The sequence below is a fragment of the Sporothrix schenckii genome (assembly GCF_000961545.1).
Source record: "Sporothrix schenckii 1099-18 chromosome Unknown Cont38, whole genome shotgun sequence".
NCBI classification, from domain to species: domain Eukaryota; kingdom Fungi; phylum Ascomycota; class Sordariomycetes; order Ophiostomatales; family Ophiostomataceae; genus Sporothrix; species Sporothrix schenckii.
Genome location: NW_015971139.1, coordinates 742,636 through 768,521, shown reverse-complemented (window position 1 = coordinate 768,521; position 25,886 = coordinate 742,636). Strand labels below are relative to the sequence as shown.

At 56.7% G+C, this 25,886-nt stretch overlaps 9 protein-coding genes across 9 annotated transcripts; 4 read left to right on the top strand and 5 right to left on the bottom strand.

Annotated features, from left to right (window-relative positions):
- Positions 1-206: 206 nt before the first annotated feature.
- SPSK_06074 (uncharacterized protein) lies at positions 207-2,155 on the bottom strand (the record flags this gene model as incomplete). The annotated part of the gene is made up of 2 exons (XM_016732782.1): positions 207-1,905; positions 1,989-2,155. The coding sequence occupies 2 exons, from the start codon at positions 2,153-2,155 to the stop codon at positions 207-209; spliced, it is 1,866 nt and encodes a 621-aa protein (XP_016591968.1).
- Positions 2,156-3,566: 1,411 nt separating this feature from the next.
- On the bottom strand, positions 3,567-4,427 carry SPSK_06530 (scytalone dehydratase; the record flags this gene model as incomplete). The annotated part of the gene is made up of 3 exons (XM_016733234.1): positions 3,567-4,061; positions 4,190-4,287; positions 4,346-4,427. The coding sequence occupies 3 exons, from the start codon at positions 4,425-4,427 to the stop codon at positions 3,567-3,569; spliced, it is 675 nt and encodes a 224-aa protein (XP_016591967.1).
- A 1,831-nt stretch (positions 4,428-6,258) lies between these two features.
- SPSK_06476 (uncharacterized protein) lies at positions 6,259-7,221 on the bottom strand (the record flags this gene model as incomplete). Its single annotated transcript, XM_016733182.1, has 1 exon — positions 6,259-7,221. One exon carries the CDS (start codon positions 7,219-7,221, stop codon positions 6,259-6,261), a length of 963 nt encoding a protein of 320 aa, XP_016591966.1.
- A 2,850-nt stretch (positions 7,222-10,071) lies between these two features.
- Positions 10,072-14,347, top strand: SPSK_05832 (MFS transporter; the record flags this gene model as incomplete). Its single annotated transcript, XM_016732542.1, has 2 exons — positions 10,072-10,577; positions 10,636-14,347. The coding sequence occupies 2 exons, from the start codon at positions 10,072-10,074 to the stop codon at positions 14,345-14,347; spliced, it is 4,218 nt and encodes a 1,405-aa protein (XP_016591965.1).
- Positions 14,348-14,656: 309 nt separating this feature from the next.
- On the bottom strand, positions 14,657-15,663 carry SPSK_06459 (ketoreductase; the record flags this gene model as incomplete). Its single annotated transcript, XM_016733165.1, has 3 exons — positions 14,657-15,369; positions 15,434-15,548; positions 15,607-15,663. 3 exons carry the CDS (start codon positions 15,661-15,663, stop codon positions 14,657-14,659), a joined length of 885 nt encoding a protein of 294 aa, XP_016591964.1.
- Positions 15,664-16,300: 637 nt separating this feature from the next.
- SPSK_06488 (uncharacterized protein) lies at positions 16,301-17,245 on the bottom strand (the record flags this gene model as incomplete). The annotated part of the gene is made up of 1 exon (XM_016733193.1): positions 16,301-17,245. One exon carries the CDS (start codon positions 17,243-17,245, stop codon positions 16,301-16,303), a length of 945 nt encoding a protein of 314 aa, XP_016591963.1.
- A 1,153-nt stretch (positions 17,246-18,398) lies between these two features.
- Positions 18,399-19,037, top strand: SPSK_06628 (uncharacterized protein; the record flags this gene model as incomplete). Its single annotated transcript, XM_016733330.1, has 1 exon — positions 18,399-19,037. One exon carries the CDS (start codon positions 18,399-18,401, stop codon positions 19,035-19,037), a length of 639 nt encoding a protein of 212 aa, XP_016591962.1.
- A 104-nt stretch (positions 19,038-19,141) lies between these two features.
- SPSK_05991 (ankyrin repeat-containing protein) lies at positions 19,142-21,454 on the top strand (the record flags this gene model as incomplete). Its single annotated transcript, XM_016732699.1, has 1 exon — positions 19,142-21,454. The coding sequence occupies one exon, from the start codon at positions 19,142-19,144 to the stop codon at positions 21,452-21,454; it is 2,313 nt and encodes a 770-aa protein (XP_016591961.1).
- Positions 21,455-23,944: 2,490 nt separating this feature from the next.
- SPSK_06109 (uncharacterized protein) lies at positions 23,945-25,822 on the top strand (the record flags this gene model as incomplete). Its single annotated transcript, XM_016732816.1, has 3 exons — positions 23,945-24,109; positions 24,172-25,705; positions 25,770-25,822. 3 exons carry the CDS (start codon positions 23,945-23,947, stop codon positions 25,820-25,822), a joined length of 1,752 nt encoding a protein of 583 aa, XP_016591960.1.
- Between the last annotated feature and the right edge of the window lie 64 nt (positions 25,823-25,886).

Genomic DNA, 25,886 nt, shown 5'->3' with positions numbered 1-25,886 from the left:
ACGCCCAGATTTGAAGTAAGTTAAATATTCTTGCTGAATGTACAGTCTCGCATGGTATCAAAATCAGAAAACTACCCCTGCTCATTTCCCGTCGTCCGCTGTTGCGACTTTCTTGTAGGCCACTCTCCGCCGGACACAATAACTATTACTTTGGTTAGCACGAGGACGATGCGAGATAAAATGAGGGACGAGACGAGGGACAAAACTTACACAATCAATGCAATGCCGCCAATAAGCAACGGTACACCGGCGCCGACTGCGGCACCAATGATAATATGCTCCGTTTTTGATGACACGTGCACGCCGGCAATGGTGACGCCGGTCGACGTCGGGTCCGAGGCCGACGTCGAAGAAGACGAGGGCGCCAAAGAGGAAGTCGTGGGCGGCGGCGGCACAAACGACACCGGCGTGCCCGACACCGTCAGCGCCAAGGGCTGTGCGTTGTTGCCGAATGCGGCCACCCGGGTGATGGGCGCAGTGTTTGTCGGCTCCGGGAACGTGACGTCTGCTGCAGAGGCGGCGTCCACAGTGAGCGTGGTCGTGCTGGTGGCTGTCGTGACGGCGGTGGTCTGCAGCGAGTTGGGACAGCTCACCAGCCCCGGGGACATGCAGGCGACGGCCGTCTGGACAAAGGTGGTGCTGATCACAGTCGTCACGCTGGTGGCCGTGTTGACGGCCGCCGTCGGCGTGACCTGCCGTGCTGCCACCTTGGACGTCGTTGCCGCCCCCACGGCCGCCGGCGTGGCGGTCGCCGTCGACGTCGCCGGAGCCGCATGACTGCTGAACGCCACGCATTGCGTCACGGTGGTAAAGAACACCGGCAGCATCGTGGCCGGATTGACGCCCCACGACAGGAAATCGCCAATCACGAGCGACGCGCCGGCCTTGGCACCAATGTCAAAGTTGAAGATGCCCTCGATAATCACGTCGCTGTTGGCACAGGCGGCCTTGTCGCTTGACGCCTTGGCCACCTCCGCAAGTGCGCCCGCTTCCGCAACCGCAACCGCACCCGCCTCCAGAGCCGCAAGCGCCTTGGTCGGCGGCGTCGTGTCATGGCCCTTGGCGCTGCCCCCATCGGTGATGCCCGGGCCGGCCGCCACGATCAGCGTCAGGTTGGCGACGTCCGCATAGACAATCGTCTCGATGCCGGCACTGTAACTTGCGTCGTCAAAGCCGGGCACTTTCAACGCGTCCGACGACACGATAACGCCGGCGTGCACGCCGACGCGCAGGATCGCATTGAGCGTGACGCCGGCGGCGCGCAACGTCACGGGCAAAAACTCAAACTTGCCGCCGTGGCACACAATCTCGGACACGTTGTGGCCAAACAGGTCCACCTGGAGGCTCAGGCCCTCGTCCATGCGCAGGTGGAACCCGCCCTCCAAGTCGACGACGCCCGAGGCGCTCAGTATCAGGTCCACCGTCAGGACGACGCCCAGCTCCAAGTCGTCGCCCTTGCGGATGCCAAAGTCCGTCTCGGACGTAAACAGGTTGACCGTGTAGCTGGTGGCGGCCGTGACGACCAGGTCCAGCTGCACAAACAGGTCAATCTTGTCGAGCGTCAAGAGGAACTGGTACTCAGGCAGCGGCGTAAGATCCTTGAGGTCGAAATCGATGTCGGGCCGGGTGAAGTTGTGGAAAATGTCTTCGATCGGCTCGTGGTGCACAATCTCGTGCACGACGGTCTTGGTCTCGTTCTTCACATACTGAAAGATGTCGTCAAAGAACGTCTCCGTAATGTTGACGATGTCGTGGACAAACTCGTGGGCAATCGACGACAGATTTTGCGGCGCCGCCGAGTGATTGGCCTGTATGACGATGAGCTCCGTGTGGAGCTGCGCCGTCAAGTAGCAGTCCACGCATGTCGCGGCGACGCCGATGACCACGCCGCTGACTGGGTATTGGCTGCAGGTGTTAGTGACCACACGAAAATACATAAAGAGAAAACAGGAACGGAGACGAGGCACGCTCGAACTCAGCGCACATACCCAGCAAACAGTGTAGCTCCCTTGAAACTCTTGTGGATGGCAGTGCTGTTCTTTGTCGAACTACGCGTCACCAACGCGTTCGAGTCCGCGGCCTGGAGAGCGACGCCGGCCGAGACGACGGGGGCGAGCCAACCGGCCAAGAGAAGTGCTTGTGTTAAGAGGCGCATCGTGGCTTTTGTCGACAAGTCAAACTGGAGAATGAGAAACGAGGAGAACAGGTACGCCAGCCAACACGACATCTGGTATGGCTTCCTCTTATCATAAAAAAAATCTAGGAAACCATTGCCATATTTATGAAGGGCCACGCACAACTGCAATCGCATCCCCCAACCAGTCCCAGCAGCCTCAAGAACCTCAAGAACCGCATCCTGTCACGCGTCTGAAAAGGGAAAGTCGGCAGCAAGCTGCATAATCCCGGGCTCGGACCCGGCCTCAACTGTGGCTGGGGGACGAGAAGAGGATGCAGAAGCTGGTCCATGTGTGTTGGCCGTCTCTCAGATTTTGGCTTGTTGTTGTCTTGGCTTTCTCTCTCGTATCTTCGCATTCGACGTCGACGTCGCAGCAAAACCGAAATCAACAACGGAAAGCGGAAGGAGACCCGCCTGGCACCCTTGCAGGACAGCTCCACATGCGCCACGCGAAGGAGCAAGAGCTGTGAAGAAAACGACAAGGCGGTCTCCTTCAGGATTCAGGATCGCCATCGCTGTCGATCCTGGGTGGCCAGCGAACCCTGAAAACCCCAGGCTGGCCAGACGCGACCGTGAGCATTCCGTTCCTCTTGGTTCCTTTGCCTGGTTATCGTCATCTTATTTCTTTTTTTTTCTTCCACGTTTTTTATTCTTCTCCGCTTCACTTACTTGCATTCCTTCGCTTTCGTTGTGTGCCGTGTGTTCGTTGCCTTGTTTCTCGCTTGCCCCTTTTCTTTTGTCAGCGACGATCTGTCAAAGGATTGCGATAACTGCTAATTGCAACATCGATTCAGGAGTGCTCACCACCAACCGCTCCGTTTCAGCCACAGCCCCCAATGCTGCAGTCGACATGGGACGCCAGGCCCAATTCACACAAATAAATATCTGCAGTAGTCAAAGTGGGGGCATTCTTGGCTTGGTCCTGTGTGATAAAAATAATGTGATAATGTGGAGAGGTGTGCACGAAGCGATGAGACAAAAAAAAAAAGACGGGGAGGTGAAGACAAGAAAAGTAAGAGAAACAACAGAGCGATGCTTTGCGTGCGTAGAAAAGTATCCAATGTGCAAATTGAAACTAAACCGTGAAAAAGACTTGAAAAAAAACGAGCAAATTACCACGTAGAATGCGGGAGAATGACACAAAATGACACAAATGTACCGTGGTTTGCAAAATAAGCATAAGCTTAAGCCAAGACCGATCCTTTGGGCTTTGGGATTGCAAGCTCAATCCCACTCTCACAGCCTCACACTCGCAGGCATGCACCCTGCCCCACACCAAAATAGCAGCACCTATTCCATCCAAACAGTCCCCACAAAAGGAGCGACACCTCATGTCCTCCCATCTTACGCCGTCCCTCGCATTTCTTGACTCGTTCGAAGCCCATGCGATTTAGGCCCCAACAGAGATGCCCCGTTGTGCAGCCAGCGGTGTCTTGGGCACGGAATTTGCCGACTTGCTGGCAGAGGCTGTTGCTGCCACCGCCGGCTTCTCGTCAGCGGCCGTCGCCTCGTCCGCACCAAACTGGTCGCGGCCGGTGGCAAAGACCTTGTCAAAGTCGTACTCGAACCAGCGAATCTGCGGGTCGAGGCCGGCAAACTTCCAGACGCCGTCGACCTTGCGGTACCAGTGGGTGTTGGCCGAGTGGGCGTGGCCCTTGACGGCGACGGTGGCGAGGGAGGCGTCGGTGTACACTTGGTGGGGGACGCGGAGCTGGTGGTAGCCAATGACCTCGGTGTCGGAGACGCGCTCCCAGCGGGAGGCGCCAAAGAAGTGCTGGGTGCGCAGGAGGGGGTTGCCCAGCACGTTGGGGTCGGAGATCATGGCAATGTATTCCTCGGCGGGCATGGCCTCCCAGAGTTTGTTGAGGAACGAGCGGTAATCGATCTGCACGTGGCAAGCGGCGAGCGAGCAAGCGAGGAAGCGCGTTAGCGAGTGAACGAGTGAACGAGTGAGGGAGACAATGAAGCGCGCAAAATGAAGCGAGCGCAGCGAGGACCTAAAAAAAGTCATACCCGGAGAGTCGGTGCAATGCAACGGCGGAGACGGTCCCAGTCTTTGGAGTCGTAGCTGTCGGCCCACTCGTAGGCAGCAGACAAGAGGCCGAGGTAGTCTGTTGATCAGTACGTTTCTTTACTCGAAGCTGCAAGAGAGATTCGGTGGCGACCTACCCTCGAAAGAAATGTCGGTGCTGGGCGCCGGCTTGGGCGCGGCCGTCGAGGGGGACGTGACGGAGCTAAAGGTGATACCCATGTTGAGTCGTTGGTTCCGTCGGCTGCCGTTGTGGGCTGGATTGATGTCACGATGTGTCAATGTGTCGATGTGTCGATGTATCGATGTATCGAGTTGTCGATGCGTCGATGCTGATCACGTCAAAGAATGATGTACGTCAGACATTCAATACATCCATCACCAGGAACGAGGACTTTCTCTTTCCTCGAAACGGGAGGCCATGACAAGGCTTTATATCCGCTGGCACTCGCCCGTCCCGTTCCACACAGACACAGCAACCGTGCCTCCGGCGGCCTTTCCCATGGAGGAGCCCGAGAGTCTGGTCACACCTCAATTAAAGGCCAAAGACGGCCAGACTGTGAGGAGAGGGGAGGCAAGACCAGGCGAGAGACGGGACGCTGAGTGATAGACGGCCTGCGCTGTAGTGCACCAGTCAACAGCCGCAAGACAAGGCGTCGTGCTGAGACATGGCAGAGCTTGCCTGTGACTGCTGTGACTGCTCAAGCACAAATGGCTCCATTGTTACAGCTAGAATGGCTTCATTCATGCTGATCCGGGCGCCATGAAAGTGTCCCGCATTGAGGACGAACGATGGGAGGCTCTCCCGTTCACCAAACCCAGTCCGGATGCTGTGCATTTGTACTTTCAGCCCACTGGCCGATGCTTCTGGGCCCCATTAGCCCGGCTAAACGTCTGCACGGGAGAGAAACGAAAACGTGTCGCTAAGCGAGAGCGTGTGAGTACCTCGTGGGAGCGCATGCCAACTGTCGTCGTAGATATGTCTCGCCACCGGAGTCCGGAGAGCGCAGTGGGGATGTGCGCGACAGAATATGGGAGTGTGAGACCAGGCGTTCTTTGTGAGGTGCGTCGGTTCTAGGCGGTTATTTGGCTGAATGCGATCGTACCGCATATACCAACCAGGCAATGCAGTGACTACTCTGGGGACAGCGTACAAGCTCAGGCTCCAGCATCAATCTAAAAGGTTAGCATTCTGGTGGACAACGACGGAGTAGCAAAAGCACATTGTAAGCTGACGTAGCTCAGAGCTTTCCAGGAAACAGAAATTAAATCGTCGAGATAAGACGGTGTGTTCTCACTCGTTCCACAACTTGTCTCTTTGCAAAGTCAGACCCACTCCTCTTGACGGTCGAGATAGTCGGCGTGTTGGATTTCAATCAGTTCCATTGTGGGCGAGGCTGAAAGGAACGGAAGCACAGGTCGATTTCTTGATGCAAAGCGGCCAAGCCAAAGAATGAAGCTCAAGCTGGCCTAGTAACTTCAGTCTCCACTTTCCAGGTCTGTTCTCTACGGAGTATTTAGGCGGTCAACAATAGCCCAAAGCAGGAGGGACGCTGGGCGATTGGGCGGTCAGCAGCGGCAGTAAACAGGGGCAAAGTCGACGCACCATTTTTTGCACGCTCGCACGGACCACATTCATTTCCCACTCGCTCCTTCCCCCCAAAAAATGGCCCAACAGGCTCCACTTGCCACTCGGTGCCTGGACTATTTAAGACACGGCAGCCCCCTTCTCCTTTCTAAATCTTTTCTTTCTCTTCTTTTTTTTTCTTCATACTTACCTTGTTCGATGTGTCGGGTGATCAAGAAGACCTGGCCATAGGGTGGGAAGCCTGCATTGCACACCGTGGCGCTACCCGTCTTGGTTTGTCCTTCGGGGCCGACCCGGGCGTAATTTTTGCTTTATCCCTCTTTTTTCATTGTATACGCTGCTTGACGCAGAGTTGCGAGGAAGAATGTGACAAGGGAAGGCGTGATCACAGCAGCCGACAGGACGTCTAAAACATTAAAGTGCCATCTATATAAGCTGTCGTAAATCGTGAATCATGTCTTTTCGCTACGGAATCCAATCGCTGTCGCTGTCAATTACAATGGCCGTCTCCTGATCGCCGCCAGTGGTTGTCTGCAGCTTCTGAAGCTTTTGAAGTTTGCTTCGCGCGACACGAGCTTCCACCATGCCAGCATTACTCGTTCGAGCTGGAGCCTTTTTCGACGTGTTTCTTTCTCTTCGAGGCGTGACACCACTTTGTCGACCACAACTTTTGGCCGTTGCGGGCTGCGCGTCTTCCTCGTCTTCCTTGTCCTCATTCTCCTCAACCCCCTCGCCCTCCTCGCTGTATTGACTCCCGCTAACCTCGTCGTCCACGCTCCCTTCACTGCTGTCGATGGAGACGTTTCGCGACTTGCCCGCCCATTCTCGCTCAATGGCATTGACTCGCCCGACTGTCTGCGCACGTGCTTCCGCGCGTCGGCGTCGCTGCAGTTTGCCGTCGCGCTTTCTTCCCGTCCCGTTTCGTTTCCGTCTCTCTTTTCTGTCGTTTGTCGCCTCCGCCTCCCGCAACATCGTCTCGTAGTCTGTCCACCGGTGCCGGATGTGCGCCCGCACCGCCAGTCGCACCCGCGCCGCCTCGCTCAGTGTGCTTGTCCGCGCGACGCGTCCGGCGTGCTTCGTCATGGCATGCTGCACAATCTCGTCGGCCGTGGTCCCCGGAGGCAGCGCCGGGTAGGCTGCCAGCAGGGCCGCCCGAAACATCGCGGCCAGGGCAGCATCGCGCTTGGCCGTGGCGGCCTCGCGCGCGGCCCGCGTGGCCTGCTCGGCAGCGCGGACGGCGTCGACGACGCCCGTGGGACAGCGAATGCCCAGCACGTTCTTGTCGCGCGCGACCACATACACCGTCTTGGCGGCAGCATGCGTCTGGCGGCGGCAGTTGGCCGTCACATACACGTTGCCCTTGGGGACAAAGGCGTAGCCGTGCGGCATGGGCGTCCGAGGGTGGACGGCCACTTCATTGTCTTGCATCGCAGCAGAAGGAGGGAGGAGAGAGCCGTCGTTTGGCGTCGGTAGGGTTTAACGTATGGATGCTGTCCGTTGAAGCTTGACCCCGGCGTCAACTTCAACACAGAGAGGAGGGAGATGGTTCGTGACAGTCGTCATTGTCGTAAATACAGTACACGGAGGTCTTGTAGCATTCTCTTTGGTTGGCTCCGTACTGTGTCCTTGCCGGAACCGGCGTTGTGTATTTCGTAGTTGACCGTCTTTGTTGGTGAATGGGAGCTTGGGTTGGTAGGCTGCACAAATCGACGAGTCGTGCTTTAGCGCTTGCGGGCGCCACATTGCTATCTCTACCAGTGACAACACGTACCAATGCGTTCCATTTCTGCATTTTGGTTGAGCTTTTCTTTTTCGCATATTATTTCTAATTATTCATTCATTAACATATTGCCCTCTTGTATTTAGGTGTTATTTTTCTTTTCTTTTTTATTATTATTATTATTATTATTATTATTATTATTATTATTGAACCTGTCAACCAATTTTGTCACATTTCCTCTCTCATGCTGTAATATTAAATCCAAATTTTCGTAGCCCACGAAAATAAAAGGATGCTTAACCGAAAGAATTACACCACGATGCGAGAAATATTGGCAGTGAAATATGTTTTGAATATATTGCAATATTTGGCATTACCACAGGTTCACTCACCGTTATGAAGGCGATATGCAGAGACACCAGCCAAGACTGCATTCATGTTGATTTCTGGTGAAATATCACGAGACCTGTGTTAACGTATATGCTCTTAGTCTAAAACACTTTGTGCATCTCCAGACGACCGTCCTCCCTCTGGCTTCGACCTCATCTTGTTTCACTGCTTAACCACGCAGTCACGGTGCCGAGTTGACTAACGCGTTCGTCAAAACGTTGTTCACTGCTCTCTGCTACAGACGACTGCTCTGGTACCAGTATAAATCGAGGCCCTCTCCCGTCTCCTTCCAAATGTCCATGACTGTCCACCCATACCTCTGGCCGAATCTCCTTACGCGAACTTTGACAAAAGGAACCAGCACATAGCCACTGCCATGTTCGTGATTTCCATGAGAATTGCCGCTGCTATCGGCGTCCTACTTCACGTCACTCTGTCCACGGCAGGGTTCACCTCTTCGTGCTCAGACGTGTATCTCGACAAGAACGACGCCAATATTCTGGTGACTCGGTGTACCATGAACGGAGAACCTAGTGATTCGCACTACGTCTGGAGCGAATTTGATCTCAACAAGATACTGGGTTACCAGGCACCATACATAATTTATCAAAAGAAGTATGTTGCAACGCCGCTGCACTGCGCAAGACAACGGAAGAAGAGACCACTAACGGACAGTGGCAACTTTTCCGTGAGCAACTACCCTTGCGGCAATTGCTCCCTCGCGGGCAGCACGTTGTCCTGTGACTGTCCCGCGGGAGTGGCAGGTCTTGGTTTGGGTATGTTGGCTAGACCTTGCTTTCGTTGCTTGTTCCTCCCGTCATCACAGACAACTGCCTCTAACTTGACTAGATGCTTTTCTCTACGATGTGGCGGGTGTACTCTGTTATGGTGATCGATTCGGGCCCATCTGCGGGAAGAACATCAAGTGTTCGTGTTAAGCGTTCGAATTTAACGCCATATTCCATCCTCTTACTTGCAGCAAGACAGGAATGCAGCTATGTGATTCCGTTAGTTGCAATCTTGCAAGGCGTGGAGACCCCAATAGCTCTCTGTATCAGAAGCTGCCCAGCTGAGCCAGAAGCTGCCCAGCTGAGCTGTTTGTTTTACACTGCATCTTCGCTTACGTTGCTGTCTTAAGTCCTCAGTTCATTCGTACTTTTTGTTTCGATTGTTGAAGACATAAGTTGATATCTGTTTTAGGGGATGATTCTACGTATTCAGAATGATTACATCAGAAAAGAAAAGGACAAAGGTCCGCAGTCGCTGCACAGCAGTCAAGAACAACTACCAGTTACGACGTAAATTAAGAGTAAGACTCAGGTGAACCACCAAACCCGGTTCAAGGCATGCGAGCCAGACCTGACATCCTTCCAATGCAACGCTACGCAGCATCATCATCGGCCACCGCAACACGGGACAAAATAAGTTATCCGCCAGTAGCAATCAGGCTGGTTCTCTGCCGTGCTTCCAATTGAAGACGTAAGACGTTCAATGGCATTTGACAGCCGGCTGTTGAATCGTGACATGCCAGAATTGGGGAACTTTACTTTTGTTTGGATATGGATGCAATGGGAATGCCCTGCAAGTAGATCGATGTCGTGCGTGTTGGGACCTTCCCAACACAGAAAGCAGCAGAGCTAAAATCAGGGACTGCCCCTGTCGCGTTAGCGAAGCTAGGTAAGATGGAGCCCGCGTATTACTGGCTACAGTGACAAGAGTGGGGAAACAACGGCTGTCGGCACTCGCTGGAGAATCGCCCGCTGTAGTCTCTACTGGTCGTTGGTCCTGGCTCATCCCCTCCTTCCACGAGCGGCGTTCCGCACGAGGAAACACTGCACCGAGGCGCATTCTTAGAGGCCCCGCCGCCAATTTCGGCGCAGAGCTCGTTACCCTCCTTTTGTTTTTCTTCTTTGCCACCAAGACTGAGCTCGACGTGCACGGTGCGCTCGGGACCACAAGTCGACTTCCACGCCCAAAGACCTCGAAATCGCCTCTGTTGTTTGTGTGCAAGAGTACGACGCACAATTACGTCAATTGACAGCCAATTGACAGCCAATTGCTGCTTGTTGACAGACTTTCGAATCTGTCCAAGCAATGCATCGCATCGCGAATGAGACGACCGCAATCGACATACAAATCAGCCAGCCAACACGTACCGGCCGGCCGCCATGGCTGCGAGGGGAAAGCCGCTCGGCCTGCGCGCCGACATGGTGATTGAAGAGGCCGCCAACGAGACGAGTCGAAACAACAGCCTGCGCAACAGCGTTGCTAGCAGCAGCAGTTCCGACAGTTCCGACAGTTCCGACAATAGCAATGCCGGCGGCCATGGCAATCGCGAGCCGGTCTACGAGCCGCTGGCTACAGCGTCTGGTGCCCGGACACGTACCGGCACAGGACCCAGTGGCCGTGCTGGCGGCGATGCTAGCTCCGCCAACACCGAAGATGCTGCCCCGAACACGGTGAAGCGCATGCCCACGACAGCCACGACAGCCACGGCAGGCTCGGCAGCTACGGCTGCTACGGCTGCTACGGCTGCTACGGCTGCTACGGCCGCGACCGTGCCGGACGAGCTGGCACCCAATACAGAAGAAGAGGAGGCGGCCATGGCGCCGCCGAAAAAGTCCATTTTGGAACGACTGGGCCTCGATACGACGACGCTGGTGCTGATGTTCAAGTGGGTTTCCCCTTGTTGATATGCTTCTTTGCTATGGACAGCTACTGACTCCCGACAGAGGCTCTCTGCCCCCGCTTATCGGCATCGCCATGTTCCAGTCCACCGCCTTCGCCGACACCTTCAGCACCCTTGGCTATCTTGTGCCCATTGTCAGCGTCATGACCGTCGCCGTCATGCCGCGTGGCAAGTTTCTCCAGACCCTGACGCTGAACCTCCTGGCCGTCAGCCTCGGCGCCGCCCTGGCCCTTCTCGCCCTTTACTCGGGCATCCAGGCCCGCGCCCGCACCTCGGGCCCCTTGACGCCCGAAGAACTCGCCGCCTACCAGGCCACCGGTCGGCCGCCCTACAACTCGAGCCAGTCGGCCGTCTGCGCCATCTGGCTCGTCTTTGCCATCTGGCTCATCAACATGATCCGCGCCAAGCTGCCCTCCATGAACCTGCCGTCCATTGTCTTTTCGATTCTGATCAACGTCTGCTGCACCACGGGCCCGCTGATCATCAACATGACGCGGGCCTTGGCCCTCGTGAAACAGATTTACACGGCCATGTTGACGGCCATGGCGCTGTCGGCCGGCGTGTCCCTCTTCGTCTTCCCCATCTCGAGCCGCAAGATCTTGATGGCCCAGACCGCCGGTGCGATTGGGCTGCTGCGCAAGGCCGTGGTCCTGCAGGGCGCCTACCTGCGCGGCCTCGAGCGCGAGGACATGTATGCGCTCGTCACCGTCGAGACCGCCGTGGGCGAACTGGGCCCGGCCAAGGAGAACGAGCAGAAGCAAGAGAAACTGCGCCGCAAGTGGCTGCACCACGCGACCAAGCCCGCCCACGTGCCGCCGCCCCTGACAAAGGAGGAACAGGCCGCCCAGGCGCTGCGCGCTACCATCACGGCCATGCGCGAGCTCGCGGGCAAGATGCAGCTGGAGGTGCGCTTCGCCAAGCGGGACGCCGCCTTTGGCAAGCTGACGGCGCACGACCTGGGCGAGATTGTCAAGCTGATGCGCAGCATCTTCATCCCCGTCACCGGCATGAGCACGATTATGGACATCTTTCGGCGCACCGCCGAGCACCGCGGGTGGAACGCCGCAGACGAGGACATGCAGTCGGACGACGCGCTGGCCAAGGCGAAGGAGCGGCGCGTCTGGAACGAGGTCATGAAGCAGCTGCACGAGCCCTTTGCCCTGCTGGCGGAGGCCATTGACGAGGGACTGGAGCATGCGGGACTCCAACTGGGCCTGCTGCCCAAGACCAAGGAGCAAAAGGCCGCGGACAGGGAAGCGTGCAAGCGGCGGAAGGCCGAGAAAGCACGCAAGGCAGCAGTCAAGGCCAATGGGGACAAGGGTGGCGATGCGGCTGTATCGCCCTCTGGTTCCAACGAATCAAGCGTCAAAGGCAGCGACAGTCCCAAGGACAATGCGGCCCCCGAGGCTCCCATTTCTGCACCTGCACCTGCGCCTGAACCTGCGCCTGCGCCTGTGCCAGCTCCGACCCCTCCTCCTGCTGCCGACGCTGAGGTCGACGTCGAAGCCGCCTCTGCGGGCGTGGTCAAGCCCGGCGACGAGGGGTTTGCCGACGTTATCAGCCACAAGATCAAAAACTTTTACAAGATGCGCAGCGAGATCCTGCGCATCTGGGCCAAGGAGCGCGGCCTCATGGACGGCACGGTGCCGCCGCTCGCCAAGGACGGGTCCGGCGGCATCGACCCCGTGTTTGTTGCGCAGGAGCAGCGCCAGTCGCAGCTGTACGTCCTGCTGTACATGGAGCAGCTGATGATTGCGACGGGCGAGGCGGTGCAGGACTTTGTGGACTACGCCGACAAGAAGGTGGCCGACGGCACCATGGACAAGACGCGGTTCCTGTTCCCGACGCTGCGGCGCATCCGCAAGTGGGCGATCAGCGTGTTCAACGACAAGGACACGGCGAGCGAGGAGACGTCGGAGGACGTGCTCAAGCCGAACTTCAACGTCGTCTTCATGGGCGACGGCTTCAACACAAAAAAGGACCCGGAGCACCTGCCGCCGGCCAACGCGTGGCAGCACTTTGGCAACGGCCTGCGGCTGGTGTCGCGGTTCCTGGGGTCGGCGGAGTCGGCGTTTGGGCTGCGCGTGGCGTGCGCGACGATGACCGTGGCGATTGTGTGCTACCTGCGGGTGTCGCAGCACTTCTTCCAGGAGCAGCGGCTGGTGTGGGCCATGATCATCATTGCGATTGGCATGTCGCAGACGTCGGGCCAGTCCATCTTTGGCTTCTTCTGCCGCGTGGGCGGCAGCGCGCTGGCGATGGTGTTTTCGTTTGTCATCTGGTACATTGTCGACCAGCGCACGCCGGGCATCATTGTGTTTCTGTGGCTGTTTATTTTCTGCGAGTACTACTTCTTTTTAAAGTACCCGCGCTTCATCGCGGCCAGCATGATCACCATCGTCACGCAGGTGCTGATCATCGGGTACGAGCTGCAGGTGCGCAAGATTGGGCTGGCCAAGGCGGAGTCGACGGGCCAGCGGTTCTACCCGGTGTACGAGCTGGCGCCGTACCGGCTGGGCACAGTGGCGGGCGGCAGCCTCGTGGCCTTTTTCTGGACCATCTTCCCGAAGCCGACGACGGACCGGGCGTGGCTGCGGCGAGACCTGAGCGCGACGCTCTACCTGCTGGCCAACTACTTTAGCGTCATCAACGAGACGCTCAAGTCGACGATGCACGAGACGGGCGGCAACCCGGACGTGCCCGGCACGCCGGCGCACCGGCTGCTCAAGGTCCGCCAGAAGCTGTTCAGCAAGCTCATGCTGCTGCTGCCGTCGCTGCAGCAGCACTCGTCGTGGCAGAAATGGGAGCCGTCGATTGGCGGCGCCTTCCCGCGCGCCGCCTACGAAGACATCATCCTGCGGTCCGGCCGCATCCTCAACTACCTGACGCTCATCTCGTACACGGTCACCTGGCGGCCGCGGCACGTGCCCGGGCTCGTCGACGATGCATGGCTCACGGCGCTGTCGGAGCTGATCCGGTGCATCGGCCCGACGCACTACACCATCCTGTCGACGCTGGCGCTGCTGTCCAACGCGCTGCTGTCGGGCCAGTCGCTGCCGCCGTACATTCCGCTGCCGCGGCCGTACGAGCTGACGCGGCGCCTGCTGATGCTGAAGAAATCGACGCCGGCGAGCGGCGGAGGTGGCGGAAGCGACGGGCCCCAGAGGAGGGCCAGCTCGGCGAGCCGCGCGACGGCGACGGGTACCTCGGCGAGTGGGGGCGCGCCCGGCAGCGGCAAGCAGCCGCCTGTGCGGCGACGGAACAGCGTCTGGGGCAAGCAGAGCTGGCGGCCCGAGGCAGGCAGCTCGGCGGCTGTCGACAGTGGCGGCGGCGGCATGTACGAGCGGCAGACGGAAGACGAGGCCGTCGAGACGGAACTGCCCCGCCGGCACCGGCGCAGCACGGCGGCCAGCAGCCGCGACCGGCCGGCGCTGTGGCGCGAGGTGACGGACAATGCCGTCAGCACGGTGACGGGGATGCCGGAGCTGACGCGGATGACGACGGGCGCGGCGGCGCACCTGGGCCGCGTGCTGGACGCGCGCAACTTGGACGAGCACGGCTACACGGAGTTTGCGGTGCTGCAGGTGTGCAGCACGCTGGTGTGCGACGACCTGGAGGGCATGATCCAGGCGGTGAGCGGGCTGGTGGGGGTGGTGGACTTTAGCTTCCGGATGGACGCGAGCCACGAGAGTCTGGACGAGGCGGCGGCGGACGAGGAGGCGGCCGGCGAGAAGGGCAAGGGGAAGACGGAGTAGGGTTAGGGTTCTTGGTCTAGGACATGGGACATACATTGGTTACGAGAATGAGTAGGATACTGGAGCTGGAGGACACTGGATAGCCTTGCAGGAGACGATAAATTGATACCAATTTGCTTTGTAAAAGTCATGGCCGGATCACGACCAGTGGGTGGATACATGTGCAGTTTATCATTTTGATTTGTGCTAGGATAGCAACTAGTCACGTGGCAAATTGAACCTGTAGCTTTTGCTTTTCCATTTTCCATATCAAATTCGGCTTACGGAGACAGGTGCTTGGATCGTGTGGCGCAGAAGGATCAACCCGCCTTACGCCTTCGCAGGAACATCCGCTACACGCCGGTTGCCATAGCCGCGAAACTCCTTCTTTTTGCCCACTGTTGTGATCTCGGCCACGTCTTCGTCGCTGAGCACAAGGCCCGGCACCGTCGCCGCGATGCTCTTCAGCCGGTCGGCGTTGGTGCTCGTCGTGATGGGCACGAGGCCCTGCTGGATGGTCCAGCGCAGCGCAATCTCCGTCGTGGTGACGCCGTACTTGGCGGCCAGCGCCGGGTAGACGGCGTCGAGCGGACCCGGCGCGCCCTTGGTCAGCGGCACCAGCGGGCCGTACGCCGTCACGGTGATGCCGTGCTGGCGGCTAAAGGCCACGAGGTCGGGCCGCTGGAAGTACGGGTGGTGCTCGATCTGGTTGACGGCGGGCACGACCTTGGCCGTGGCCAGCAGGGCCTCGAGGTGCTCCTGCAGGTAGTTGCTGACGCCAATGGACCGGACCTTGCCGGCGGCCTGCGCGGCCTCCAGCTCGGCCCAGCGTGTCTGATGGTCCGCGGGCGTCCGGGCGAACCGCGGGTTGTGGATTAGGTAGAGGTCGACGTAGTCCAGGCCGAGCTTGGCCAGCGAGCGGTCCAGCGTCACCGCGAGGGGCTCGTCGTCGTGAACGAGCGTCTTGGTCGTGACGAAGAGGGCGTCGCGCGGCACGCCGCTGGCGCGGATGGCTGCCCCGAGCTCTTCCTCGTTCTGGTATGCTGTGCGCGGGCCATCAGTCTCTTTTCTGTTTCTTTCTTTTCTTTTCTTTTTCGCGTCGTTTACCTTCAGCGCCATCTAGGTGGTAGAATCCAGCCTCAATGGCAGTCTTTGCGTAGCGAATAATCGCCTCGCTCTCGTTGTCGCGCCCCGAGAGCTTCGTACCGACGCCGAATCCAACCTGGGTGCGTTTGATTAGCTCGCGCGACCACAAACACGGACAACGAGGGAGCACGCACAAGAGGAATTTCATGACCATCGTTCAATTTGACGGACGGGAAAGGCGAAGGCGCCATGTCTGCTAGTACTACGAAGAATTGCCCTATATCTTTCGTTTGACTGGTGATACCAAAGCACGTAGTAAGAGATGGATCAAAATGGAATATGCCATGAGCAAAGAGGTACAAGCAGCTGGGGGAGGACCGGCAAGCTGCTTTTATCAATACGCGATTCGTCGCAGACGTGCGGTGGGTTTGGAATGGCGAGCGAATGACGACACCTTCCGCCGACCTTGCACCGACCTTGCAGCTTCGCTCGCACCCAGCTCGCAATCGCAGTGGCGTGTGCTTTGTTCGGCTCGGCCCTGTAGTAGTGGGCCGAACTCGGCGCCGTCCAATTGTACATCGTTCGCATTGATTGGGCCGCCATCACAACCAATGATGATGTTGCAGAGACGGCACGACAAGCCTCAAAATACATCACAAATGAATACATCACAAGTGGACAACCCCCTTTCCCCCCCGTCTCCTGTACTTTGCGCCTGCGGACGAGCTACCTCACGGGGATCGCTAGGGTCGCCTTTATCGTGTTGGTCCTGTTGGCCAAACGTATTTTTATATCTTCAAATCATTTCGTCTTCGTATTAGCAATGCATTATATATTTTGTGTTTCTATAACCCATCTTTAGTATCCAAATGTCCTAGCAATAGAGTCCTACGTGTCCACGCAGCTTGGTTCATCTAGAAATAGCGGTATATAGACATCCAGCCATTCACCGTAGACATCGGCCGTATATGCCGCCTTGCAGAATTCCCAGTAGTCCGGATACCAGCCCGACTGCCGCCAATCTATAATGGCAGTGATTTTGCAAGACGACTCGTTCGACTCGTCCGACACCATGATGTTGCTTGGGTGCAGATCAGCCTGTGTAAAGACGACGTCCCAGTCGTCCGACATAGCTTCCCGATAAGCATCCGGAATCTCAGAAACCTCCTTGCCCGGAAAGTGATGCCGCAGGGGCGTCTTGATTGTTGTCGACATCCAGTCGTGAAATTCTGCCACAGACGCAAAGGGTCCTGCCGGCGGACAGTTTTCGCTGGTGAATACGATATCACCGAGAGGCTTACGGTTGATGTGGCCCAGGAAGAACTCTCCCGGCGCATGCCGCAACGTGCGGAGCTCCAAGATCAGCAAGCGCAGTTGCTCGCAAATCTTGAGTCGTGCAGCTCGGTTGAGCGTGTCCCACCGCTGCTCGAGGTTCACGCTCTGCGGGACCAACGCCATGTAGATAAACACTTGCCCGTTGTCGTGTGTCCAGCCGTATACTTCCGGGACAGGCACCCCAGGTAAGATGCGCTGAAGCGCCCAGAGACACAGGCCCTCAGCGACGGTTACGTGGGGTGCGCTCCCAAGTTTCACAATAAGACCGAGCTCTTCGAAACGGACGGGTCGCGGGGCGAAGGTACGGTGATACCACTGTGGGTCTTGCACCGCGCCCCGCGCACGAACGTCAGCCGGGGCTGGCAACTCGGCCCCCGGACCATTGCGCGAGAAGTATGAAGACTCGTGAAACGTTGCTGACTCTGCTCGGGGGAGTACATGTATCGAGATTATAGGAGGACGCCCGGTCGATGTGAAGGGAGGTCGATCTGTCGACATAATAATTCGACGCTGCAAATAGGCACTTGAAGTTAAGATTTGAGAAAGCGACGATGCAGCATTTTATGACCGTATCTGTAGGAATTTAGGAAGATATGATTTCTGTGAGTCCTAATAGGCGTACTAGCAGACTTGCCACTATTGGTCACAGCATTCCAATTCATACCTACGAAAGAGTGTTAACGCCAGCGAAGGGATTACACGATCCAGCTATGTGTAACGGTGTCCTTCGTGATTGACGGCATTCACATCAGCCCCTGTCAAAAGAAGCAAATCGCCAATATCCACAGTCAATGCAGCGGGCACTGCCCTCCTTTTCCTTTTCCTTTTCATTTTCATTTTCCTGTGTAGGGGACCGCCTTTGTCAGGCTCTTCGTTAGTGTTCATAAATTAACGCATCATGGCTGCGCAACGGCACGAGGCCGGTCGGAGTCAGCAAGAGGGCACAAATTGCTACTTTGCTGCATCTCGTCACGGCCCCCAACGGTGATGTGCCATTGGTGAGCGGTTATTCCGTGGCTTTGATTTGCGGTCGCCCCCTCCATCAGCCACCAGAATGTATCAAAAATTACAGCCCGCATGCACCCGGATTTTCAACATGCGAGCACTGCCATGTTGCCTTTGAGGAGGGATGCCCGTCGTTGGAGAACATCAAACAACAACGTTGAGCGCGGTACACCTTCTCTCTCCCCCCCTCCTTTCCCTTATCCAGTTCCGCTGTATTGTTGAGGCGAAGCACACGCAATCTGCTCGGGAGGGCCGTATGCCCGGCAAGGTTTGGTATTGTGCACGGAGAAGGCAATAATAGGTCATCCCAGGTGACAGGGGACGGAGGCAACGACAAAGTCTCAAGTATGTGAGGACGGAATCTCCCGTATTTGATCCCCTACTCCTCCATTCCCGACATTCTTGCTCCATGTTTTACAGCGACCATACCAGTTTCGCTGTTGCTTGTTTCTTGCTTTATTTCAGTCACATTGCCCTTCTTATACCACTTGCGAGCTGTTCTCTTATTTACAGCAATATTTCTTGTTTCACTTACGACCTCTCATTTAACGTTCCTTCAAGAGTACTGGCCCTCACGACGGTACGTTGGGAATAGTAAGGAGGACGAAAGAACGAACACCATCACCCACTTTGAGATTCCAACACCATGGATCCCCTCTCAGCCATTGCATCCACCATTGCGATCATTCAGAGCATCAATGCAACCTACAACACAATCACAAAAATTCAAGGACTTCCCAAGGCGTTCAACGCCGTCCAAGAGAGCCTTCCCATTGTCCATGTCGCTTTGGTCAAGGCCCATGGCTTTTTCGAACATTCCATCGACGACGACCTGAGGGAGAGCGCTCAGCCGATTTTGGACCGCTGCCAAAAGAAGGCCGCCACACTCAACGATGTCTTTTTGAAGCTGGCCGCCTATGAGACCAAGTCGGACGACAAGACGTGGGACACGCTGCTTAAAAAGTGGCACACCCTGGCGCTGCCGCTGCGCACGGGACAGAAGGTGGAGACGCTGATGAAGGGCATGCTGGAGGACTTGGACTTGTTGATGCGACCCATTGCCTTTGACGACGGAGTATTCCGATCCCAGTTGCACCGCGCCATCACGCAGCTGGCCGACGTGGAGCCGTCCGTTCCCGACGGGGAGTCGCTCGGCGGGACGCAACACATTGCCAGCGGCGGAACTGGCTACCAATACAACAACCAGGGTGGACAGCAGAACAACAATACGGGGGCGGGACGCATGTACAATGCAGAGAGGATGTATTTCGGTAAGGACGATTAGGATTCGCAGGGGCTATCTATATAATATAAATACATGAATCCAGTCGAGTTCTCAGCTCACACTTTTTTGGTGTAGGCGCACCCCATGCAGACGACCACGCAAACATGAAAAGACTCGAGATTCTCAAAACGCTCCACACCACGCCGTACAAGGAACGAAAGGATCGAAATCCCTGTCGCGTTCCAGGGACACTGGAGTGGTTTGTCGAGCACGAGAGCTTTCGGCAATGGAACGACGCATCGGCATCCACGATGCTGTGGGTGTCGGCCGATCCGGGTGCTGGAAAGTCGGTGCTGGCGAGGCATCTCGTGGACCACGAGCTGACGCAACAGCGCAATGCCAACGGCGACGTCGTGCGGAAGCGGGACGTCCGCGGCGCGCTGATTCCCAATGCATCTGCTACCGTCTGCTACTTCTTTTTCAAGGACGACTTTGAGGACCAGAGGTCGGCAAAAGAGGCCGTCAGCTGCATCATTCATCAGCTGCTGACGGAGCGGAACGACCTGTTCACCGATAAGATTCTAGACCGCTTCGAGACGGGCGGTGGGTACGACCGGCAGTCCTTTCACGACTTGTGGGACATCTTGATCACGACGCTGTTGCAAGCGCCCAGCGGCCAACGGGAACAGGAACGGAACCCGGCCGACAACGCCCCCACCACACACCCACCGCTGCATGTGTTGTGTGTCTTGGATGCATTCGACGAATGCAACCTCACTGACCAGAGGACGCTTGCCAAGGCCCTGGGCGACTTCTATGCCGGACCGGTGGCGCGCAACAGCAACGTTGTCCTCAAGTTCTTGGTCACCAGCCGACCGTACCGAAACATCGAGCAGGAGTTTCGCTACGACAGCAAGCTGAACGTATCGTTTATGCGTTTGAGTGGCGAGGGCCCCGACGAAGTGGCCAAGATCCAGAACGAGATTGGCATATACATTCGCGCCAAGTTGGATTCCATCGCCCGCGAGCACAATCTCAGCGCGGCCGAAACAAGGACGCTCCACGACAAGGTGCTGCAGATTCCCCACCGCACCTATCTCTGGGTCTACCTCACGCTGGACTTGATTCAGCGGGAATTCGACGAAGACATGGACCTGGACATGGCCATGAGCGATCTCCCCAAGGACGTCGACGACGCCTACGAGAAGATTCTCGCCAGGATCAAGCCCAAAGACGTGGACAAGGCGCGACGCTTGCTGCACATTATCGTCGCGGCCGTGCGCCCACTGACCCTCGACGAGCTCAACTTTGCGCTCGCCCTGAAAAAGGGAGACACGTCCTACGGCGACGTCAAGATGGTGCGCCCCGACAGGTTTCCTAGGTACATTCGGAACCTCTGCGGGCTGTTTGTGACCGTCGTCGACGCTCGGGTGTATCTCCTCCACCAGACCGCCAAGACGTTCCTTGTCGGCCAAGGCGGAGCCACCACGCGCCCCAGGCCCGTCCCACCGTCCAGCGGCTTGCCGCGGTGGAAAGCGTCGCTCGAGCCGGGCGAGTCGCACTACGTCCTGGCCAAAATAGCCATCTGGCACCTGCATTTTACGACGTTCAAGGGCGCGACGAGCGACACCGAGATGCTCTCGCTGTCCGACTATTACAAGTACAAGGACAAGCACGTCTTTTTAGAGTATTCTGCCTGCAACTGGCCGAGCCACTTTCGCCAGTCCAATGGTCCGGGCAACGACGAAGACGTGCTGTCCTTGCTGAGTTTGTGCGGCCCGAGCGCCGACGGCACGGTGACGTGGCTGGACATCTACTCCGCCTACGGACACAACTATGTCGTTTTTGATGCGCGCCGCATCCTTGTGGTCGCGGCCTTTTGCGGCCTAGACAACGTCGTGGGCGCTCTCTTGGCACGTCCCGGCATCGATGCCAATGCCACCGACAAGATGTATCAGCGCTCGGCCCTGCACTGGGCGTCGAACCATGGATTCGACAAGACGGTGGAGCAGTTGCTCGCTCATGCGGGCGGCCGCATGCACATCAATGCAAAGGACTTGTTCGGCAGAACGCCGATGGCCATCGCCAGCCAGAACGGCTTCGAGGCCATTGTGCGACTGCTCCTAAACGCAGGCGCGGACGTCCATGCGACCGACTGGCAGGGCGAGTCGGCGTTGATGTATGCCGCCGCGGCCGGGCACCCGGGCATTGCAGACGTGCTTCTGCAGGCGGGCGCCGATGCCAACTCGGTCGGGACGTACGGCCACACGGCTCTGCTGTTTGCCGTCGAGAGGGGCGACGCGGCCATTGTGCAACGTCTTGTCAAGGCGGGCGCCAAGATGCATCTGAGCGACGGAATCCGAAATATGGCCGACTTCCATGTTCTGATGAATGACCAAAGCGCCATCGACTATCCGCTGGACGAGCCGAAGGCGCCGTTCATCATATCGAAAGCCGGTCCACTCTTGACGATTTGAGTATTGGAGAGAGCGTGAGCAGCCCGGACGCAGCCAGAAAAGTTGGGCCCCTCGATCTCTCTACCTCATCGTACTCGCTCACCCAGGGCGAATTCAATGTGTCATGATCATTTTGTCTTGTTTGCAGTCCAGCAGTTCATTGATTCATTTTTGTGTTTGCATCGCATGACGGTGACGTAGACCACTCTCCCATCGGATCGCTGTATCCTGTAGAGGGCGTCTTCGCCCCCCGAATCGACGGACAACATCTCATCCATTGTAGAGCTAAATCTGTCAATGAGGTGAATAGGAACATGGTGATGCACGGAAACAACATACAGGCCAAACAAACAAGTGTCGACAAAGAGAACGGTCTGAATGTAGAGAGGCGATGGAGTTCCTTGGTGGCTGGGCCCGCAAATATTTGGATCACAACGGCTTGTGTTGGGCGCACCACCTCCCCATCACCACAAGCTGTCACGTACCGGGCTCCAGAGATGTGGTCCTGAGAGGTTTGCCATCCATTCCTGCAGAATGCCTCGTACATTGTCCTGTTTGCCTGTACGCGATAGATTTTCACGAGTGTGGACCAATCAGAAGTTGTAGTGAAATTATGTAAGCTATTCTGGTACAAGATGTTGTCGACCACAACAAAGTGAAGATGTCCTGTGCTTCCTTTTTGTTTTCTTTTGTTTTCTGTTTCCAGCTTTCTGTATTCTACCTAGAACAATGACTCGACAGAGACAGGGAGCTCGGAGTCTCTTTGCACGCGATTTTGCAGATACTCCGAACTCTCTCACGTCTGACCTTTTTATTCTCACTCGTCCGGGTAAGGGTTCCCGAAGCGCCAGGCGTTCCTTTTGTGTTGTTTAAAAAATCCAAGTTGGCCAATCGCAAGCTCCAGTCGGCGCTTCTCCACCTTGTCCATGTCTCCGCCTCACATTAACAAACGTCCATCTCCGATTTCTCCACGCTTGGTCGCTCTCGGCAGCCCCCGTCCCTACAAGCTCCACGTCGACGAGGTTTGACGTCTAATGTGCTTACGTTTGCACGGAAGTACCGTTCCCTCTTATGTTTCGTCCCTTTTGTTCTTGTTTTTTCTTATTCACATTTCGTGTGTATCTATACCCGCTAGTGACCTTCTTCATTTTCAAGCATAATGTTAAATGGACATTCGGGCAACTTTTGTATGAAATGTACCTGCGCAAATACGCTGTACTGAACGACACACGCCATAGATAGAATCGACAAAAGAAGTTACTGCGAAGAAAGAATAAAGAGCACTTGATATCCATGTCACATTAAGTAGTGGTTAAGGTCACCCGGGTCCAGGCGTTTGGTCATCCAGAGGGCCTCATTCCGCATTCCCTCCAATTCCCTCTCTCTTCATTCCCCCTCTCCCACTCATTCACCCCTTTTCGCACCATTTTCCTCCTGGCATCCGATACAACGACACTCCGATACTCCAATACTTGTTGGCAAACGGTGACAAAAATGGAAGCTTTTCTGAGGGGAAGCTTGCTTGAAACAAAAGTGTAATAACTCCAGCCGGGAACATGACAGCCAGGAGAGCTCCAGGAAATGCGACTCAATAAAATTAATTGCACCCGCTCGCCTGAATTTGCCCCCGTCTTTAGTTGGCGGTCGCACATGTTTAGTCTGTTCCTCTTTCACCAACGTCGTGGGTCTTGAAATAAAAGGCTGAATCAGCAGCTACAAATTCGGCACAATCAAACAACCAACCCACGTTCACATTTACAATGGTCACATTGTCCTGATTTTGTAAGTGGAGCAACATCATGGAGATGGAGGGCGTGGCAAAGACTGTGGAGAAGCTTCCCCGAGATAGACGAGGCAAACAGTGGATTTTTACCCCGTATTTGTATCTGGGGAATAGGAATAGTATATGGAAACACTAAAGCGAGTATCCACACGTCCCATCACTACCCTCGATGCATGACCTAGTTGTCACGGCATCCATTGTCATCCAAAACCCCGATCATCCGGTACCGTGCCGTAATGAGCGACTGAGCTGGAGGGATAAAGAAGTAATTCTTTTGACGACACGCGACGTAGTAAACAGCACAGTACTATAACGGTAAGGTCCACGACGGTAGAACGGTTCCAGGTTTCCATTGGCACCGGCCTTACACACCTCAGTCTATTTTTCTCCACTCTCGTTCCTCTCACAAGGATCTTGTCAGTGCCAGTGCTAGGCCATACCCCAGACCCCAGATGTTTTCCTGGAACGGACCTCTTCCCGTATTGTCTCTTATACATTTTATTTTACATTTAAATCCCCACTGATCGCTTCGTTTAACCCAGGTATTTGCATCTAATTTCTAAAGATGGGTCTCTTTTTCCTGGCTGACTCCCTTTCCTTGGTTTTTACTTCAATCAATAAAAGCATACTCGTTCCCATTCCTTTATTTTCGTTTTTAACTTTCCCCTGTTGCATCACCATATACCTCAGCACTTTGATCGACCTACCTCCCCCCATCTGCCTCCATGATGGAGGAAAAAACGGAAGTCGAAATGGCCGAGCGGGCCGACCACAGCAGTGGCCCTGATGTCGAGAATGGCTCTGCTCCCGTCGACGTCCCGCCCGCTGCCGGCGTACCCAACGAAGCCCGTGACGAAGATGTCGTCACTCTCAAGACGTGGATTGTCGTTACAGTAGGTGATCTTGCATTGTGGAACAAACTTCGTGTCGGTTGGTGGCATCCATTAACAAATAGGTCCTCTCCTGCTCCTACGGTCTTTCCTTTTGGATGGTCACGTCGCTCAGCGCGGCGCAGACGTTCATCGCGACGCAGCTCGGCAACCCAGCCAACGCCGCCTGGTGGACCACCGTCTACACCATGTGCACGGCCATCTCGTTTATGCTCTTTGGCGGCAACTCGGATCTGTTTGGTCGGCGCTGGTTCATCATCAGCGGCAACGTGTCCGTGTTCATCGGGTACATTGTGATTGGCGCCGCCAAGAGCACCGAGGCCATCATTGCCGGCTCGGCGCTCATCGGTGTCGGCGCCGGTCTGTGCCAACTCGCGGCCTTTGCGCTGCCCGAGCTGCTGCCCAACCGGATCCGCCACATTGGCATCCTGATTGCCGACTCCAGCACCTGGGTCGCTGTGCTGTTCGGCCCCATTGTCGGCCGCTATTCCATCACCGAGGGCCCCGAACGCTGGCGCTGGATGTTCTACACGCCCGCCATTTTGGTCGGCATCTCGTTTGCGCTGCTCATCTGGCTCTACCACCCGCCAAAGCACCCTCGCGGCATTCCCTGGAACGAGGCCGTCCGGCAGCTCGACTACCTCGGCGCGGCACTGTTCACCGTCGGCGCCACGCTTGTGCTCACGGGCGTCATCTACACGACCATCATCCCGGCCTCCGATCCCATCGTCGTGGGCCTGCTGGTGAGTGGCTTCGGCGTCACCGTCGTCTTTGGCCTCTGGGAGCACTTTGGCAACCTCAAGCAGCCGCTGGCGCCCCCCTGGGTGTTTGCGCAGGACAAGGGCCGCGAGTTTTTCTTTCCGTTCATCAGCGGCATGATTGTCAACATGTTCTTCTACTCGGTCAATATTGTGTACCCGACCATGATCAACGTCTTTTGGACCGACGCCAGCTCGTCCGTCTCGTACCAGTGCCAGCTGACGCTGCCCCAGGCCCTCGGCCTCATCACGGGCTCTATGGTGCTTTGGTTCTTTGGCATCCGGATTGGCCACTGGAAGATTCAGTACACCGCCGTCTTCGCCGTCATGACGCTGTTTGGCGCCCTGCTCGCACTCGCCAAGCCCGACAACATGGCCATGATCATGGTCTTCACCTTTCTTGCCCAGGGCGCCTACGGCTGGGCCCAGACGCTGTCCATCACCTGGATCCAGTTCGGCGTCCCCCAGACTGAGCTCGGCATCTCAGGCGCGCTGGCCGGCGTGGCCCGCTGGACCGGCGGTGCATTGTCCTCGTCCATTTACCTGGCGATTCTATCCAACGTCCAGGGCAAGCAGGCCAAGACGCTGATCCCCGCCGCCGCCATGGCTGCGGGCGCCGACTCGAGCATGGCCACCCAGCTGATCACGGCCATTGGCGCCGGCACCGCCGCCGAGATCCCCGGCATCACGGCCGAGATTTTGGCGGCCGCCGGCGCCGCCTTCCAGCAGACGTATGTGGTGGGCCTGCGCACGGTGTGCCTTGTGTCGATTGCGTTCGGTGCCATTGGCACCATTTGCTGCGCGCTGTCCAACGACATTGGCCCCAAGATGAACAACAAGAGTGAGTCCTCCTCGTCTGTGCCGAATTCGACGTTGCTGGGCGTGTTTGTGCTAACTCCTTGCAGTCGAGGTCTTTTTGGAGAACGACGTCCAGAAGGACAAGAACCGCTTCCATTAATTTATTGGCGCTGTATCGTTCATTGTCGCTTGGGGATATACTCGAGGGCCGGCGTGCGAAGCGG